Source organism: Palaemon carinicauda, chromosome 10, assembly GCF_036898095.1.
Source record: "Palaemon carinicauda isolate YSFRI2023 chromosome 10, ASM3689809v2, whole genome shotgun sequence".
Lineage (NCBI taxonomy): Eukaryota > Metazoa > Arthropoda > Malacostraca > Decapoda > Palaemonidae > Palaemon > Palaemon carinicauda.
In genome coordinates, this window is record NC_090734.1 from 3,720,925 (window position 1) to 3,737,801 (window position 16,877).

Consider the following 16,877-nt stretch of genomic DNA (forward strand, 5'->3'; position numbering starts at 1 on the left):
TCCTTTTATAGGTGCTAGGACTGTCAAGTTTGACAGTTCCTTTCACAATTGTTACAGGACCCTTTCCCCTTCCCCTCCATCCTTTTTAATGGTTTACCCATTGTCTTTTAGGCTGACATCCTGCTTACTTGCCTTAACGGTAGAGTGCTGGATGCAGCCAGACTACCTCTCTCATCTTGGCTGACGGCAGAGTATGCTGCCGCCTGCCGGCCTGGCCGGCAACCAAGATGGCTGCCAACAGTCATGGTCTGTCGGCGGCTGCCGACGTTGCCGGCGGCTGCCGACGTTGCCGGCGGCTGCCGGCGACTGCCGACGTTGCCGGCGACTGCCGACGTTGTCGGCGACTGCCGACGTTGTCGGCGACTGCCGACGTTGTCGGCGACTGCCGACGTTGTCGGCGACTGCCGACGTTGTCGGCGGTTGTCGGCATGATAGCCTTTTGCTGGCCTGGCCGGCAGCCAAGATGGCTGCAAACTTTCATGGACTGTCGTCAGTTGCCGGCCTGGCCGGCAGTAGCGCCCAGGATGGTTGTGAGTGTTTAGTCCCTTCTGTCCCCGAGGTTCTCAGTCCTCCTTTGGACTGTAGCTATAGGTTCTGTTGCCTGTATGATGCCGGCAGGGCCGGCAACGCGGCGCGCCGACTGTATCAGTATTGTCGGCGGGTTGCCGGCAACAGTACTGTAGCTATATAGAAGCCTGAATGTTACATTCTCCCCTTCTATTAGAACCTCCTTTCGGAAAAAAGGTAGCTATTAGACTTCTCTTCCTTAATTACTGTATATAGTTACAATAAAGGATAGCCCTTTTTTCCATACTGTTTCTCTCTCTGCCTTGCTAGGTCTGCAAGGTATGCAGACGTATCATAGCCAGACCGGCAACATGCCGGATATACTGCTGTATAGGTTATATAGATAGTCAGTATATCTCAGTGTAGAATATACTGTAGATAGAAAACTACTATTTTTCTTATACTAGTGGTTATTTCCAATATATTTTGGATATCCAATTCGGGCAATTGCTGAGCCTAATCCTATATTGAATGATTATGATTTCTTCAATATCCTGATTAGAAATCAGTTTAGGATTATCCTGCAATATTAAATACTTCAGGCAAGAAGCATACACTCCTATCCTGTAAAGGGTACAGCCCTTTTCTTTTAGAGTCTCCCTGATCAGGAAACTCTATGATTTAATATAGTAAGAAGACTACAGCAAATGACCTGAGTAGGATGTACAATTATATGTCTTTATTTTCATGTTCCATCTAGTGCTAGATGGACCCTACTGTCATATGCTGCCTTGTAGGCAGCATAATGATAAGACTTAGGTACACTAGTCGATATTTTGCAATTTAGACTTTTGCAATTTAGAAACTACAGTACCATGATACAGTAGTATTTCCTAACTTACCTTGGGTATCCTTCAGCGAGTTTTCTGCTGATACCGCTGATATGTTGAAGGAATAATTTCTTCAATAGTCTGATTTGAATTCAGTCATCCTGACCCCACAGTATTAACTATTTTGGGATAGTTAATTGATGCTTTTCTACCCCTATGGGTAAAAAACCCTTCTACTTGGATTTTCTCACAGAGAAAGCTCCATATAAGTTAATACTGAGGGGAGGTAGCAGCATTTGCTTGCAGAGGTATACAGGTATGTATCTCCTACTATCCCTTTATAGCTTCTATCCTAAGCTATTCTGTTGTAGATGACATTTACATTTTGATTATTAAGGTAATAATCCATTGTATACTCATTTGGTTTTCCTTTCTTTACAGAAGGAACACCAGATACCTTGTACGGCAGTCTGCTGCAGAGCCAAGGGTAAGGACTTTTACAGTCATAATACTTGCAGATTGCATGCCCCCTACAATATTATTTCCGGATCCCTACATTATTGGAACCCACAGGGTTGCAATATATGTTGGACATTGATGTCTGAAGGTTTTGATAATCCCAAGTCTACAGAGACTAAGGATATAGCGCAGTATAAGTTACGTAACTGGGTGAGAGGCTTCCAAAAGATCTCTCTGGGACCCTTCCTACCTAATGATAGGATGCGTAAGCTATTATTTCCAGAGCTAAGTGAGGAAATAGTCGTGCCTCAGGAGTCAACTACGTTCCCTATTGGCGAGAAAACCTTTGGGATCGAGGGCAAGAAGTGTCCTAAGTTAGAAGAGAAATATGTTGTGTCGGACTTTCCTCCGCCTCTGCTCGCTAAAGAGCCATCGATGTCAACATCTTCGCCTTTTACCCCTCTATTGAATAATGTGGTACAATTATGTATCCAACTGAGGAATCAGATAAAGAGCTTTAGTAAACAAAGCAAAAAGCAGGAAGTAAAACACAAGATAGAACCTCGTAAAGCTCCTGGGTCAGTTAAACGACCCAGGAATCAAGACCTTCCTTCATGCTCCATAACCAATCCCTGGAGTTTTGCGGAGCAGATGTCGATTTCAAATGGGAATCTCTTCATCTCAGAGAAAATAGGTACTGTTCCTTTGGACAAAATCCAATTTTGGCCAAGCTTTGAGGCTTTCCCTAATTGTTGGGTTCGACTGAGGTTTGAACCAAAGACAAGAAGAGGAACGGAGCAAAAGGAGGTCATGATTCTTGACCATGATAAGGCACAGACTATCCTTTTAGGTAATCTGAAGAAGGCGGGTTATTCAGAAACGATGGTATTCTCACTGAATAACATACACCCCTCCTTTCTTGCTCCTGCTTCACTCTCCTTCCCCTTTATGGGGAAGGCATTTACTTCCGTTATCTAAGCTGTAGAGGCGGGTGAGTCATGTCCCACACTCGATGAGTGCAAGCCTTTGTCACCAGCTTTTCCCGGACAGGAAAAGGATTGGAAGGAAGTCCATTTGACATTTTCAGTAGGAAAATTAGACAAGGATGTCGCAAGTCGACAATTCAATGTATGTCTCCCTAAATTGTCTGATTTGCTCTTATTAAACTGAACACGAGTCAAAGGAGAGACTGGCGACATCCTTTTCTCTACAAAACTACATAGAGTTGTGTTCAACCTACGAAAACACCCCAGACATGCTTATGGTCTTAGCCAAAATGCATATGACTACCTTGGTAAAGGACCTTTACGCCTTTGTGAAGGCTAGGAGAGCATGTAGAGAGTTTGTGTTTGCTGCTGCAACAGTGAAACACGAAACAAGGAAGCTAATATCTTCCAACATCTGGGGTAAAGACCTCTTCCCACAAGAGGTCATTAAGGAAGTAATTAAGAATGCCACCATGGAAAACATTAGTGTTCCCCAAAAATGGGGCAATCCCTCAAAGAGAAAATCTTCTGTGGTTGTGGGTCCCCAACATAAAAAGAAGATCGAAATTACTGGAAATATCCGGGTTGCTCAACAACAGCCCATTATTCTAGTGACCAAGATGCTACAGGCAGATGGTCAAAAGTCTAAGTCTACTGACAGTTCGAAGCATAAAGACGCTTCGACTAGGAGGAACATTCCCTCAGGATCGCAGGACCTTCGATCCTTCGGTCCAGAGCCTATTCAAGATGAGCCATTGATGGGAAACAGATATGTCCCTACTATTATCTCCTTACCTTCTCCTACAGTTCAAAACCCTCCTAGAGGAGTATACCTGAGGGCTATAGAGCATACAGGTAGTAAGGAAGCTACTGCTCATCGAGTTCCAGGGAAGGCTATTTTGTGTTCACGAGAAGGACTCAAGAAATCTCTGAGTCATTCAGAACCTGTCGCCACTCAACAAGTTCATAATAAACGGCAAGTTCTGAATGTTAATCCTTCTGAACATATGGACCTTGTTCCAACTAAGGGTGTTCGTAGTCTTATCAGACCTAAAAGGTGTCCTCTGGAACCTTCCAGTCAACCACCCCCTTTCCTCCTGCCTAGGATTCATGTCATGGAGAGTAACATTCATCCTAAAATAGATACGTATCAGACTCACAGTCCTAAGTATCTTCATAGAGATGACCCGGTTCCTGGGACATCACAGATGCAAGATATGCTTCTAGAAGTCTCGACTTTCTCCAGCTCTAAGGTTTCGATGGCTAAAAAACCATCGAAGCCCTCAGTCACATCAACTCTCTTTTCCTTCGGGAATTTAAAAGGAGCTCGCGAGGTCTGTCAAGAGATTCAGCTAATCGATCAGATTCCCAAAATGCCAACAAGGAAAAGTGCTAAACTTTCCCCAGTTTACAATAATGACAGACCTAGTGCAAAGAGCACAGCAGAAAGATGCGTTAAGAGCCTGGAGAAAACACGCATCAAACGCTTGAAGAGATAAAAAAAGACTGAGATCGGTCCCTCTTTAATCGCTTCTTTATCAAAATTTAAAACACAAAAGTCCCAGGTCTCTGCTGGTCCTTTCGTGGGCGGGGAAACCCCCTCCACACAGTTCAGACTCCATACGTCTGAGCTGGTACACCGAAGCGATAATAAGACGTCACAATCGAACGTCTTGTACAGTCTTAGTGAAGTTACCCATCCTTTTCCTAAAGGGATGGCACCTAACAGCAGTTCATTTACATCTTATCCACGAGGTGACGGTGGATACTCTATCACGATCCAAGGCGAGAGAGTTGGAATGGTCCATGGACGCAGACATATTCCCTCCCAAATGGGATCAAGTCCCGGAACTGCAGTTCGACCTCTTCATCCCAAGCGTCTTCAAGAAACTACCTCGCTAAATAGCCCCATACGAAGATCCTCTAATGGGGCCGATAGACTAGATGAGGCCGGTCCTAGCTCCGATCCTAGGTATATTTACGAAGGTTCAGAAATTAACTACCTTTGGTTTATCACAGAGAACCCAAGCCCTTCTTTTCATGAATTTCTTGCTCTAGCGGTTAAAAAAAGGTTTGGGATCTCAGAAGGCATTATAGAATTCTTAGAAGAATACAAGGCTAAGTCTACTAGAAGACAATATGAGTCTTCCTGGAAGAAGTGGGTGGAGTTTGTTAAATCAAAAGGACCGAAAGAAATTTCTATGAACTTCTGTCTGTCCTTCTTTGTCCACCTTCATAGCCAGGGGTTGGCGGCCAATACGATAAATACGTGCAAATCGGCCTTGACTAGACCTCTCCTATATGCCTTCCAAGTGGATCTGGCAAATGAAATCTTTAACAAGATTCCGAAAGCATATGCTAGACCGAGGCCTGCAGCACCACCAAAGCCCCTTTCTTGGTCTTTAGACAAGGTCTTACATTATGCCTCATCGGTGAACAATGAAGATTGTTCTTTTAAGGATTTAACCCAAAAGGTTATTTTCCTGTTCGCAATAGCCTCTTGGGCTAGAGTTAGTGAAATAGTGGCTCTATCGAGAGATGAGGGCCACATTCAGTTCTCAGATTTAGGAGAACTCAATCTCTTCCCTGATCCTTCATTTCTCGCTAAAAACGAGCTACCCACTAAGAGGTGGGGCCCCTGGAGAATCTGTCCTCTGAAGGAAGATGTCTTTCTATGTCCTGTGGAGTGTCTAAAGGTCTATCTTCGTAGAACTTCAGACTTCAGGGGAGAACAGCTCTTTAGAGGAGAAACTTCGGGATCAAATTTATCTCTAAATCAACTAAGGGCGAAGCTCACCTACTTTATTCGTAGAGCGGATCCGGACAGTACTCCTGCAGGTCATGATCCGAGAAAGATTGCTTCATCACTGAACTTCTTTCAGTACATGGACTTTGAGCGTCTTCGTTCATACACTGGATGGAAATTATCCAGAGTGTTTTACAAACACTACGCAAAACAAGTGCATGAACTGAAACACTTTGTAGTGGCAGCAGGTAGTGTATTAAAACCTGCCCCCTAGTTTTTGTGATACACTCTTTTTGGTTTGGGTCCTCACTTGTCCTTGGACATGCCCTGGATAGGAATCATTCAGGCTGCTCTACAAACACTATGCTTTGCTAGTCCATGATCTGAAGCAATATGTGGTGACGTCAGGTAACTTATTTACTCTGCCGTTTATTCTACGATGAACAGATAATTGACTGGGACTGTCAATTACGGGGAGAGGAAGTCATCCTTTTTAAGTATGTCTTCTTTTATTTAAGTGTTACCATGGTAACACTAGTTCTGTTTTAAATCCCAGGTGTGGAATTATACAGATAGCTCTAGTGCCGGTGTACGAAGTACATAGGGCAGTTAATGGTAACCAGTACAGGTTTTATGAAGAGCGGTTATCTTTTACCTTCTCTTCAATCTAAGAGTGGCATTTCTTGACTTCATTCCTTCAAGAAAGAAATACGTTTCCTGTACTTGTTTCAGGTATACAGTAATCCCCTTGTCAGACTACATTCGTTTTGCTAACCATCTCTTGTAGTCATTTATTAGAGAAAAAAATGTCTATTTGAATGTAGTGTGTCCATCTTCGCCAGACAATTGTATCTATACATGCCAGACTTTTTATTTACCTAGAATGCATCCTTCACATATTTGTATGCATCTATGGTTAGACATAAGAGACACTGATGTCTTTTTGGCCAAATATACAACTTGCGACTATTTGTATATTCAGTGTGTACTTAAGTTTGGTCACACTATTTATGTTAACCTCGAAATCCCTTTTCAACTGTCTAGATGACTCTTCCCTGTAGGAGGCAGAAAGCACTAACATTGTTTATGTTTAGTGATGATGACATATAACGGTATTGTCACTAGTCTCATATGGTCAGTAAGACCATTGAAAAGGTTGATATAAGGTTTAGGCACTGATGGAAAATCCACAGATACATTAATGCTCTGGTATGCTTCCATCAGCACGACATGGCTTGAGCCCAAAATATGGATTTTGAGCGAAGCGAAAAATCTATTTTTGGGTGAGATAGCCATGTCGTCCTGATGGACCCACCCATCTCTTCTGTAGAAGAGATCTTCAGTTTCCCTCCCGTAGTACTGTATCTTTAACAGCCTATGCTCAATGCTACAAGGAATGACCACTATCGTAGGGGTGGCGCTGTTGTACTATCGATAGTAGTAGGGAACGGGGTGGCCTTTGAAGGGCTCCCCTTTTATTTTTGCCACACCTCCTCGAACGTAAAACTCTATCTGGGGTGCAGATTGCTATGAGGTGTGCCATTACGTCCTTACGCGATATCCCTTCTTAAAATTTTAAGGGATATTCACTCCAGGAGTTAGAATTCCGGGTACTTTCAGTAAATTCTCTGGGATATATCACTGTAGTCACATATAACCTAGGAAGCTACTAATGAAGGAACTTCCATCAGGACGACATGGCTATCTCACCCAAAAATAGATTTTTTGCTTCGCTCAAAATCCGTTTAATTTCCCTTTTATAAAATAACTCAGCAAACCTGCCTTAAAACTAATTTCACCGGGATAACCGTACCTATGGTTATCACGACAAAAGAAAAATGAAACAAGATATACACATGAATACACTAACCTAAATATAAAAATAAATACAAGGCTCCTCACTTCTTAGTAGGAATAAATGAGGGGAGAGGCACAACTTAAGACGTCATCCTCTCTTCCTTTCAACAAGTAGGCCAGGCACAGTATGCCAGGTCCAATAATCCGCTAACAAGCAAACAGAGATAATCTGCCTTACCTGACAACGGCCTCCCTACGGGCCACGTCACGAGCTAGCAAGCTCCCAACATCGCTGCAGCTGTAATAGGTAGCTGGGACCAGGTAGCCAGAGACTCTGCCAATTCCCTGGGAACTCCCTCACGTCAGGAAACAGCGGGGCAGACTCCAGTTGCAAGTGACAGTAACAACGGCCAGTCTCTGGAATACACTGTCCAAAAGCAAGGCAACACACAAAACGCAGGTGACAAGAGCACCTGCAGACGATAAACCAAGACGAGAATCCGTCAATCACTTTCCAGAGCCGTGGTCCAAATTCAATAGAAAAGCGGTCGTCAGGAAAATTTTTAATGGTCAATGCAGCTTAATGTTTGTGGATATGAGAGTGCTCAAGCCCGAACTGTCTTCTGTCCGAGCACCCACCTCCGACATCAACACTCTTTCGTCATCACTCGGGCAAACAGAAAACAATTATTAACACTATAGTTCAAAACAAGGTAATTAAGCGGGGAGTAGGCGAGAAACAATCAACAACACACCACTTTAAAACTACTTTAAGCTATAGTGGAAACCACTTAAAACTAGAACAAAGTTGATTTAAACAAATGAAAAATTTATTTTAATAGAAAATTTACTTTACTCTAATACCTTCCTCCCCGAAATAAAAAAAAGAAAAAAACTTTTTTTTTCTTAAATTACCAAAATACATAACATGTAAAACGGGTACAAAAACAATAATACAAAGGTCATCAACATGAAAAGTTAAACTAGGATTAAACAACCCAGACAACATAAAAGATAAATCACTTAATCTTAACCAACAGCAACAAGTACACTTGATATCTTTATCAAAATTTCACCAACCAATGTCAAATTAGGACCCCACCTACAAAAATCTCGCTAACCAAGACAGGATATTCACCTAAACACCCCTCAATTTAAAATATACTAGAAGGGGTGTTTACCCTAACTCAGAGGAGATACGAGCAGGGCAGCGTACGAGGGAGGCAAGGCTGGCCTATCCACTCCGTGAGAGTGCGTCAGGAATTTTATTTTCAGAAACCTTAATATGCTTAATTACTAATTTAAATTCCTGCAGTAACAAAGCCCAATGCAAGATCCTCTGGTTGGTCCCTTTCATCTGCTCTATAAACACCAGAGGATTATGATCAGTCCAAATCTCTACAGGAAAAGAAAAATTAGTAACATACAGCTTAAAATGTAATAGGGTACGGACCAGGGCTAAAGCCTCCTTTTCAATGGTTGAATATCGTCTTCCAGCCGACAATAATTTTCGGCTAAAATAAGATATGGGGTGTACCTCTCCTTCATTATCCCTTTGAAAAAGGACACCACCTAATCCTACATCACTGGCATCTACCGCTATTACAAATGGGGTCTGAAAATCAGGGAAGTCAAAATAGGTTTAGACAATAAAATAGATTTAAGCTTATTAAAAGCTTCCTCACACTGATCAGTCCAATAATATTTTCTTCCCTTCTCTAATAAATTAGTCAGAGGTTGCGCAAGGTCTGAGAAATTCCGCACAAAGCTGCGATAATACCCAGTCATTCCCAGAACTCTTCTCACCTCTCTAACATTACATGGCCTTTTCAAATTAATAATAGCCTCGAGGTTAGCTTGCTTCAGGGCTACTTGACCTAACCCAACCTCGTGACCCAAATAACAAACCTTGGCCTGTCCAAATTCACACTTGGCTAAATTAATAACCAACCCAGCCGACCTAAGGGCCTCAAACACCTTACCCAACCGCACCATATGCATACTCCAGTCATTACTGTATACTACCAAATCATCAATGTAAATTTCGGTTCCCTTCAAACCACAAATGACCCTATTCATAAGCCGCTGAAAAATACACGCGACATTCTTTATCCCAAAGGGCATAACCTTACATTCATACAGCCCAAAAGGAGTTACAAATGCCGAAATTTCGCGGGCTCAATCAGATAACGGAACCTGCCAATAACCCTTCAATAAATCTAGTTTGGTAATAAATTTGGCAGAACCTATCTGGTCGAGACAGTCATCAATACGCGGCAAGGGGAAGGAGTCATTTTTGGTGTGGACATTAACCTTACGATAGTCCACACACATGCGGAACTTCCCGTCAGCTTTGCCCACAAGAACAACAGGGGAACTCCAAGGACTAACAGAAGGCTGAATGAGGTCATGTTCTAACATATATTTAATTTCCTTCTCAACTAAACCCCTCTTTACCGGATTTAACTGGTAAGGACTTTGTTTAACAGGGGAAGCACTACCTACATCTACCTCATGACAAAGAAAACTAGTTCTACCAGGAAAGTCTCTGAATAAATCTGAAAAAGAACATAATAAATTGGACATATCCTTTCTCTGAAGAGGATCTACATGCTTCAAACTTTCCTTTACCATTCCTAAATTCTGTACATTACTAAACAGTGCATCGGAGGAAACCTGATTCAATAAATCCTCCGAATCCTGAGGAGGCATTTCTACGGCTACAGCTACTGGCTCGGGTACAACTTTTGAGGGAACATCAGTCTTACCATGATAGGCTTTCAACCTGTTTATGTGGAAAATCCTACACTTTTTGCTCGAACCAGGAGCTTCAATCTCATAGTTCACCTCAGACAACTTCCTCAAAACTTTCCACGGACCCTTATATCTAGGTTTAAGAAAATTGTCAGGGTTCATACTCAAAACTAACACCATTTCCCCCGGTTCAAACGAACGAGCTTTAGAATTTCTGTCATAAACAACCTTCATTCTTTTTTGTGCAATACCTAAATTATCCCTTGCAAACTTCCAGGCGCTAACCATGCGTTTCCTTAAATCATCCATAAATTTTCCTACCTTTATTCCCCCCCATCGATCGGCACCAAATGCTTCATAAAAAATGTCCAAAGGACCACGGACTTTCTGACCAAAAATTAGGTCAAAGGGGGCTACATCGGTGGAGGCATTGGGTTGATTCCTAATTGCAAACAGGGTTAGCAGAAGTTCCTTATCCCACTCACTGCCATGGGCATAACAATTTTTCTTTAATATAGATTTAAACGTTTGGTGGAACCTCTCCACCACACCCTGACTCTCCGGATGGTACGGAACACTCGTAATGTGCCGAATGGCCAGTTTGGCACGTTTACCCCTAAACATTTTACTCGTGAAGTTAGTTCCACAATCAGTCTGTATCACCCGGGGTAGACCGTATCGGGAAAAAAATTCAATTAGTTTTTCAAAAACTACTTTAGAGGTTATTTTCCTCAGCAGGCAAGCTTCGGGAAATCTAGAGGCTCTATCCATAATCGTTAGAATATACTCAAAACCTGTTTTTGTCTTAGGTAAAGGACCTACCACATCTACTACCAATTCTGAAGAAGGCTCTCCTATAGCAGGAATAGGATTTAAGGGGGCCTTCGGAATAATCTGGTTGGGTTTTCCTATTACCTGACAAACTTCACACTCTTTCACAAAAAGTTTTACTGATAATTTCATCCCAGGCCACCAACAATACTGGGCCAATTTATGGAAAGTTTTCCATACCCCAATATGACCTGAAAAGAAATTATCGTGAGCGAGATTAACTACTGATTCCTGAAACTGAGAAGGGACTACCATTTGTTCGATCCGAGCAGTCTTACTCGGATCATCAGACGCAGGTCTACTAAATCGATACAATATATTATTGATCAACCCAAACCGAGGCCTAGTCAGGTCATTAATATCCCCTAACTCAAAATTAAATTCAGCTTTCTGAGCTTTAATGAAAGCTGAACGGTCCCAGTCGGGTTTCAAAGAATTAATAACAATAGGATTATTCATTTCATCTACTGACCCGGGTCTTTTTACATCTACCTCTAAACTATTCAGTAACAAATCATCATCCTTATCTAATTCAGCAGCTCTGGCCGAGGCACGGGTCGTTACCGAAACAGGATAAGCCTCGACAGACAAAATGGGAAATAATTAACGACCTTCCCTGTTAAACATGTCATTTCCCAAAATGCCGTCAATACCATGGATAGGGAGATTTTCCACAACGGCCAACTCGGTAACCCCATCATATCCTGGGAAAGATAAACTAACCTCCACCAATGGGGCAGAAATAACAGTGTTCGGGAACCCTCCCAGAACAACATAATTACCTGAATACGCTTTCAAACCAGATAAAGAGGTACCTAACACCAGAGACCGAGCTGAGCCAGTGTCTCTTAAAAACTTCACATTGATGTGGCCTGATTCAAGGATTATCTTACCCGGCCATATATATTTGTCAAAATTCAGTCATGCAACCTTAGGACTAGCGGAGAGATTATTACTACTGTCTACGCTACTGCTAACTATGGGCGGATTTTCACCCTTATCACAAACATCAGAACTGGTGGAAATCAATGATACGGGATTCTGCCCATTTCTTTCCAGGTACCTCCTACGGGCATGGCACTGGTTCTGGAAGTGTCCTGGTTTGTTACACCAGAAGCAAGTTCTTTGACGTCCAGAACCTGGGTTATTGTACCTATTAGGGGTATTGGACATGGGCATACCTTTATTACCAAAACTACTTTGAGGAGGAGGCCCTCCAGATATGCCCCCTTTATTACCACCTGAAAAAGAATTGGCCTTATTTTTAGACATAGGCAAGGAAGGTTTTACTCTATTTACATTATTAAATAATCAAGAAGATGGATCAGTTCTACCCGGATAACTAAAGCTACTGGCCCCCGAACGATGAGTCAACACATATTCATCGGCCAATTGGGCGGCGTTACTCACTTTCACTACCTTAACCTCCTCAAGATGAACTCGTAACTCCTTGCTACAAGCCTTCTTGAACTCTTCAAGGAGCAACCTTTCCCTCAACGACGCAAACGACACTACCTGACGACTCTTTATCCAGTCGTCAAACTGGTTCTCCTTAACCCGCGCAAATTCTACAAATGACTGAGAAGGGTGTTTGTTGTCATTTCTGAATATTAAACGGTAGGCCTCAGGTACCAAATCATATGCCTTAAGGAACAGTGCTTTGACTTTCTGGTAGTCCCTAGCAATTCCTTCCTCCAAGGCATTATACACCCGGATTGCCTTGCCCACTAACCTGCATTGGATCAATACAGTCCACATTTCCGAGGGCCAAGACAATCGATTAGCAACTCACTCAAATGCCTTGAAGAACTCAGGGACGCTCTTTTCGTCGAACACTGGCACCATCTTCAGGGAGGCACCCAAATTAAATCTGTCATTATAATTTCCCTTGGGGGAACTGATCATATTGGTCCCCTGCAACCTAGCCATTTGCAATTTAATATTAGCTATCTCTAACTCGTGACGCCTGGCCCTCTCGTTCTCCTCAAATTCTAATTTCCTTAACTCAATCCGTTTGCTAATTAATTTAAATTTTACTTCCTCCTTGGATTCTCCTAACACAGGAACCGACACTAGAGGTTCCTCAGGCCTAGGATAAATGGTTTTGGTGGAACCACTACCTTTGTGTATATCGGAGGGACCTTAAAAATAATACCTGTGCGGGGAGGATCATCAAATAACGTTAGCCAAGCTTTTAGGCTCACAGGTTCCTCCCCTGAATAGGCCTAAAAAATTCTACCTTCCCCTTCACTATCATCTCTACTTCCTTCAATTAACCCTGGATAGGTACGATGGGTCGTTTGCGACCCCGAGCGTAAAAAAAAAACAGGTTTTTCTCACGTGACTCACCCCCGTGACTGAATTTGTGGGTGATCGACCTGCAGGAGGTGTCTCCCCTACACGCTCTAGTAGTGTCCAGATGTGCATTGCTGTAGCTGTACTCCTTCCCCGATTTCTGAGACGCGTCGGGGTCGAGCGCGACCGAGTTTACCCTTCTAAGGTAGTTTGCATAATTATCAAAGTTATTACGTATTATGAAATTGTCGTAGAATGGTGCAACTTGTATAGGTTATCAGTTGTGGAAAGTCTTGGTGGATTGTTTGGCTACCATGTGCATGATTTTTTTTTTAGTTAAAATGTCGTTCATCACCACGAGGACCATTTTACCGCGAGTGCCCCTTTTTCATTTTTTTTCATTTTTTTGCCAAGTCATTTTTCCGTAAGATATTGCCAAATAGGGTCGTAAAACTTTTGCTTGTTTAGTGTTGGAAAGTGTGTCTAGATGATCTGGCTACCCATGCATGACTTTGTTTTTGTCAGATACGACGTAGTTATTGGTATATTGGGTATTTAACTGCGGTTACCAATTTCTGTTTTTTTTCAATATTTGTAAAAATTACTACGTAGTAAGGAATTGCCGTATATTATTCATTTTTTTTTTCATGTTTATGTGTTAGAAAGTGTGCCTTGATGGTTGGGCTAACACGTGCATGTCTTTTTTTTTATCCGAGATGCCGTATATTAGAATGTCGGGCATTTTACCGCGAGTGTCCCTTTTTCATTTTTTTTCATTTTTTTGCCAAGTCATTTTTCCGTAAGATATTGCGAAATAGTGTCGTAAAACTTTTGCTTTTTTAGTGTTAGAAAGTGTGTCTAGATGATCTGGCTACCCATGCGTGATTTTGTTTTTGTCAGATACGACGTAGTTATTGGTATATTGGGTATTTAACTGCGGTTGCCAATTTCTGTTTTTTTTCAATATTTGTAAAAATTCACTACGTAGTAAGGAATTGCCGTATATTTTTTTTCATGTTTATGTGTTAGAAAGTGTGCCTTGATGGTTGGGCTAACACGTGCATGTCTTTTTTTTTTATCTGAGATGCCGTATATTAGAATGTTGGGCATTTTTCCGCGAGTGCCCCTTTTTATTTGTTTTGCATTTTTTTGCTTAGTCATGTTACCGTAAGGAATTGGCAAGTAGTGTCGCAAAACTTATATTTTTATAGTGTTGGAAAGTGTTTCTAGATGATCTGGCTACCCATGCCTATTTTTTTTTTTTAGCCAGATATGGCGTATATATAAGTATGTGTTCGATTTTCCTGTGATTGCCATTTTTTCGTTTTTTCCCATTTCTTTCAAAATTACTACGTACTAAGGAACTATCACAGAGTAATATTTCATTTATATGTTTATTTGTCGGAAAATGTGCCTTGATGGTTTGCCTAGCACGTGGCTGAAATTTTTTTTTTCTGAAATGCCGTATATTAGAATGGCCATTTTTCCACGAGTGCCCCTTTTTATTTGTTTTGCATTTTTTTGCTTAGTCATGTTACCGTAAGGAATTGGCAAGTAGTGTCGCAAAACTTATAATTTTATAGTGTTGGAAAGTGTTTCTAGATGATCTGGCTACCCATGCCTATCTTCTTTTTTTAGCCAGATATGGCGTATATATAGGTATGTGTTCGATTTTCCTGTGATTGCCATTTTTTCGTTTTTTCCCATTTCTTTCAAAATTACTACGTACTAAGGAACTATCACAGAGTAATTATTCATTTAGATGTTTATTTGTCGGAAAATGTGCCTTGATGGTTTGCCTAGCACGTGGCTGAATTTTTTTTTTCTGAAATGCCGTATATTAGAATGTTAGCCATTTTTCCGCGAGTGCCCCTTTTTATTTGTTTTGCATTTTTTTGCTTAGTCATGTTACCGTAAGGAATTGGCAAGTAGTGTCGCAAAACTTATATTTTTATAGTGTTGGAAAGTGTTTCTAGATGATCTGGCTACCCATGCCTATCTTTTTTTTAGCCAGATATGGCGTATATATAGGTATGTGTTCGATTTTCCGGTGATTGCCATTTTTTCGTTTTTTCCCAATTCTTTCAAAATTACTACGTACTAAGGAACTATCACAGAGTAATGATTCCTCTAGATGTTTATTTGTCGGAAAATTTTGTTTACTTTTTTTTTGATTGAATATCATAAATTTTTTTTAGCTAAAATATTATATTGTTTTACATTTTTTTTTTTCGATTTTATTTCCCTTCAAAAAAATTTTTTTGGGTCAGAATTTTAATTTTATAGTCGTAAAATAATCGACAATTATCCAGCAACCCACCATACAATTTTTATGCATATCCAATAATAATTAGATTAGTAAATAACACCTTGAAATTGACATACCCTTCCTACATTTCAAGTGGCAGATTAGGGAGTCTGAGTCAGTGTGGTTGGCGGCCATTTTGTGGACATATCCGAAGCGTAAGCTGCCCTATCTATATATATTCTTGTTCCCTATAGAATTTGTGATATTTTGGTATATTTTTACCTGCATAAATATCATATTATATATTAAATATATGTATTTTTTACGAAATTTCTAAGTACTCAAAAAATTACCTTTAGATATGGCCCCTGATATAAATGTAATTTACAAAATAATGAAGATTTTTTTACATATTTCTATTTTAGGATAACATATGTTCATTCCCTAAAAAAATTAGCCACTTCCTATTTCATTTGGGTACCCAAAAAAATTCATGAAATTTGGACAAATTTTTTTGGCCAAAAAAAGTTACCCTTTTTTTCTCATTTCAGATCTTCACCTCCATGGGTCTGACTTCATCCAAAATACATCAAGATGTGTCCTAAACATTCAAGAATCAATTCCTAAAAGGATTTGTGTATATATGTATAAACTTTTTTTTTATGAATTTTTATGTCAGGTCTTTTTTTTCTACTTAATTTTTAAAAATATTTATAATAAATAGTTTTTCTGCAGATGAGTAGTATTCATCTTTACAGTTGTTTTAAGCATTCATTGAAGTTTTTTTTGGCAAAAGAAAAAAGGAGGTTACTGCAAAAACTGATTTTTCAAGAATTTTTTTTGGCGTCGGGGTCGTTCGCGTCCGAGTATACCCTTAAAGGGGTGTCCGAGGAGCGTACCTATCCAGGGTTAAATTCTCGGCCTCCGCTAAATCGTGAGAAATCCTATCACGAATGGCCAAAAGGACTTCTTTCTTAGAGCCCGCGGGCTTCAGCGGAAGATCTAACCATTGTGCACATACTACTAAATATTTTCTGCTTAACACTGGCAAATACATAATACAGTCGACTGAACCTAAAAATTCGGCCGGATCTAATACAAAATCCTCCATAGTAATAAATATATCACGGGAGAAAGGTAATATAATATAATCACTTCAAAAATACTGAAAAATAAACTAAGTGCCGTTCAACTGACCAAAACACTGAGCACACCTGAGAACAATCTTGTCACGGTCGCCAATTTTGTTACGACCCCTGGGAGGCATAACTAAAGTTCTTTCAATGATTGTTGTCAGTAAAAATGTAACTCAGGGTTAAAGGTCAGCAGAAACAAAACACTCAATAAACTTTACAATATTTAATACTTAAATCTAACAAATATACAAGTCAACCTTGTCTGACCTTGCAAATACCACAAACAGA

General features: G+C 40.7%; 1 protein-coding gene across 1 annotated transcript; it reads right to left on the minus strand.

Annotated features, from left to right (window-relative positions):
* Positions 1-2,104: 2,104 nt before the first annotated feature.
* Positions 2,105-12,668, minus strand: LOC137648592 (uncharacterized). Its single transcript, XM_068381500.1, has 8 exons — positions 12,263-12,668; positions 11,906-12,151; positions 11,564-11,782; positions 10,094-11,101; positions 9,783-9,883; positions 8,753-8,940; positions 7,564-7,623; positions 2,105-2,291 (listed from the first exon to the last, which is right to left on the minus strand). Exons 1-8 carry the CDS (start codon positions 12,666-12,668, stop codon positions 2,105-2,107), a joined length of 2,415 nt encoding a protein of 804 aa, XP_068237601.1.
* Between the last annotated feature and the right edge of the window lie 4,209 nt (positions 12,669-16,877).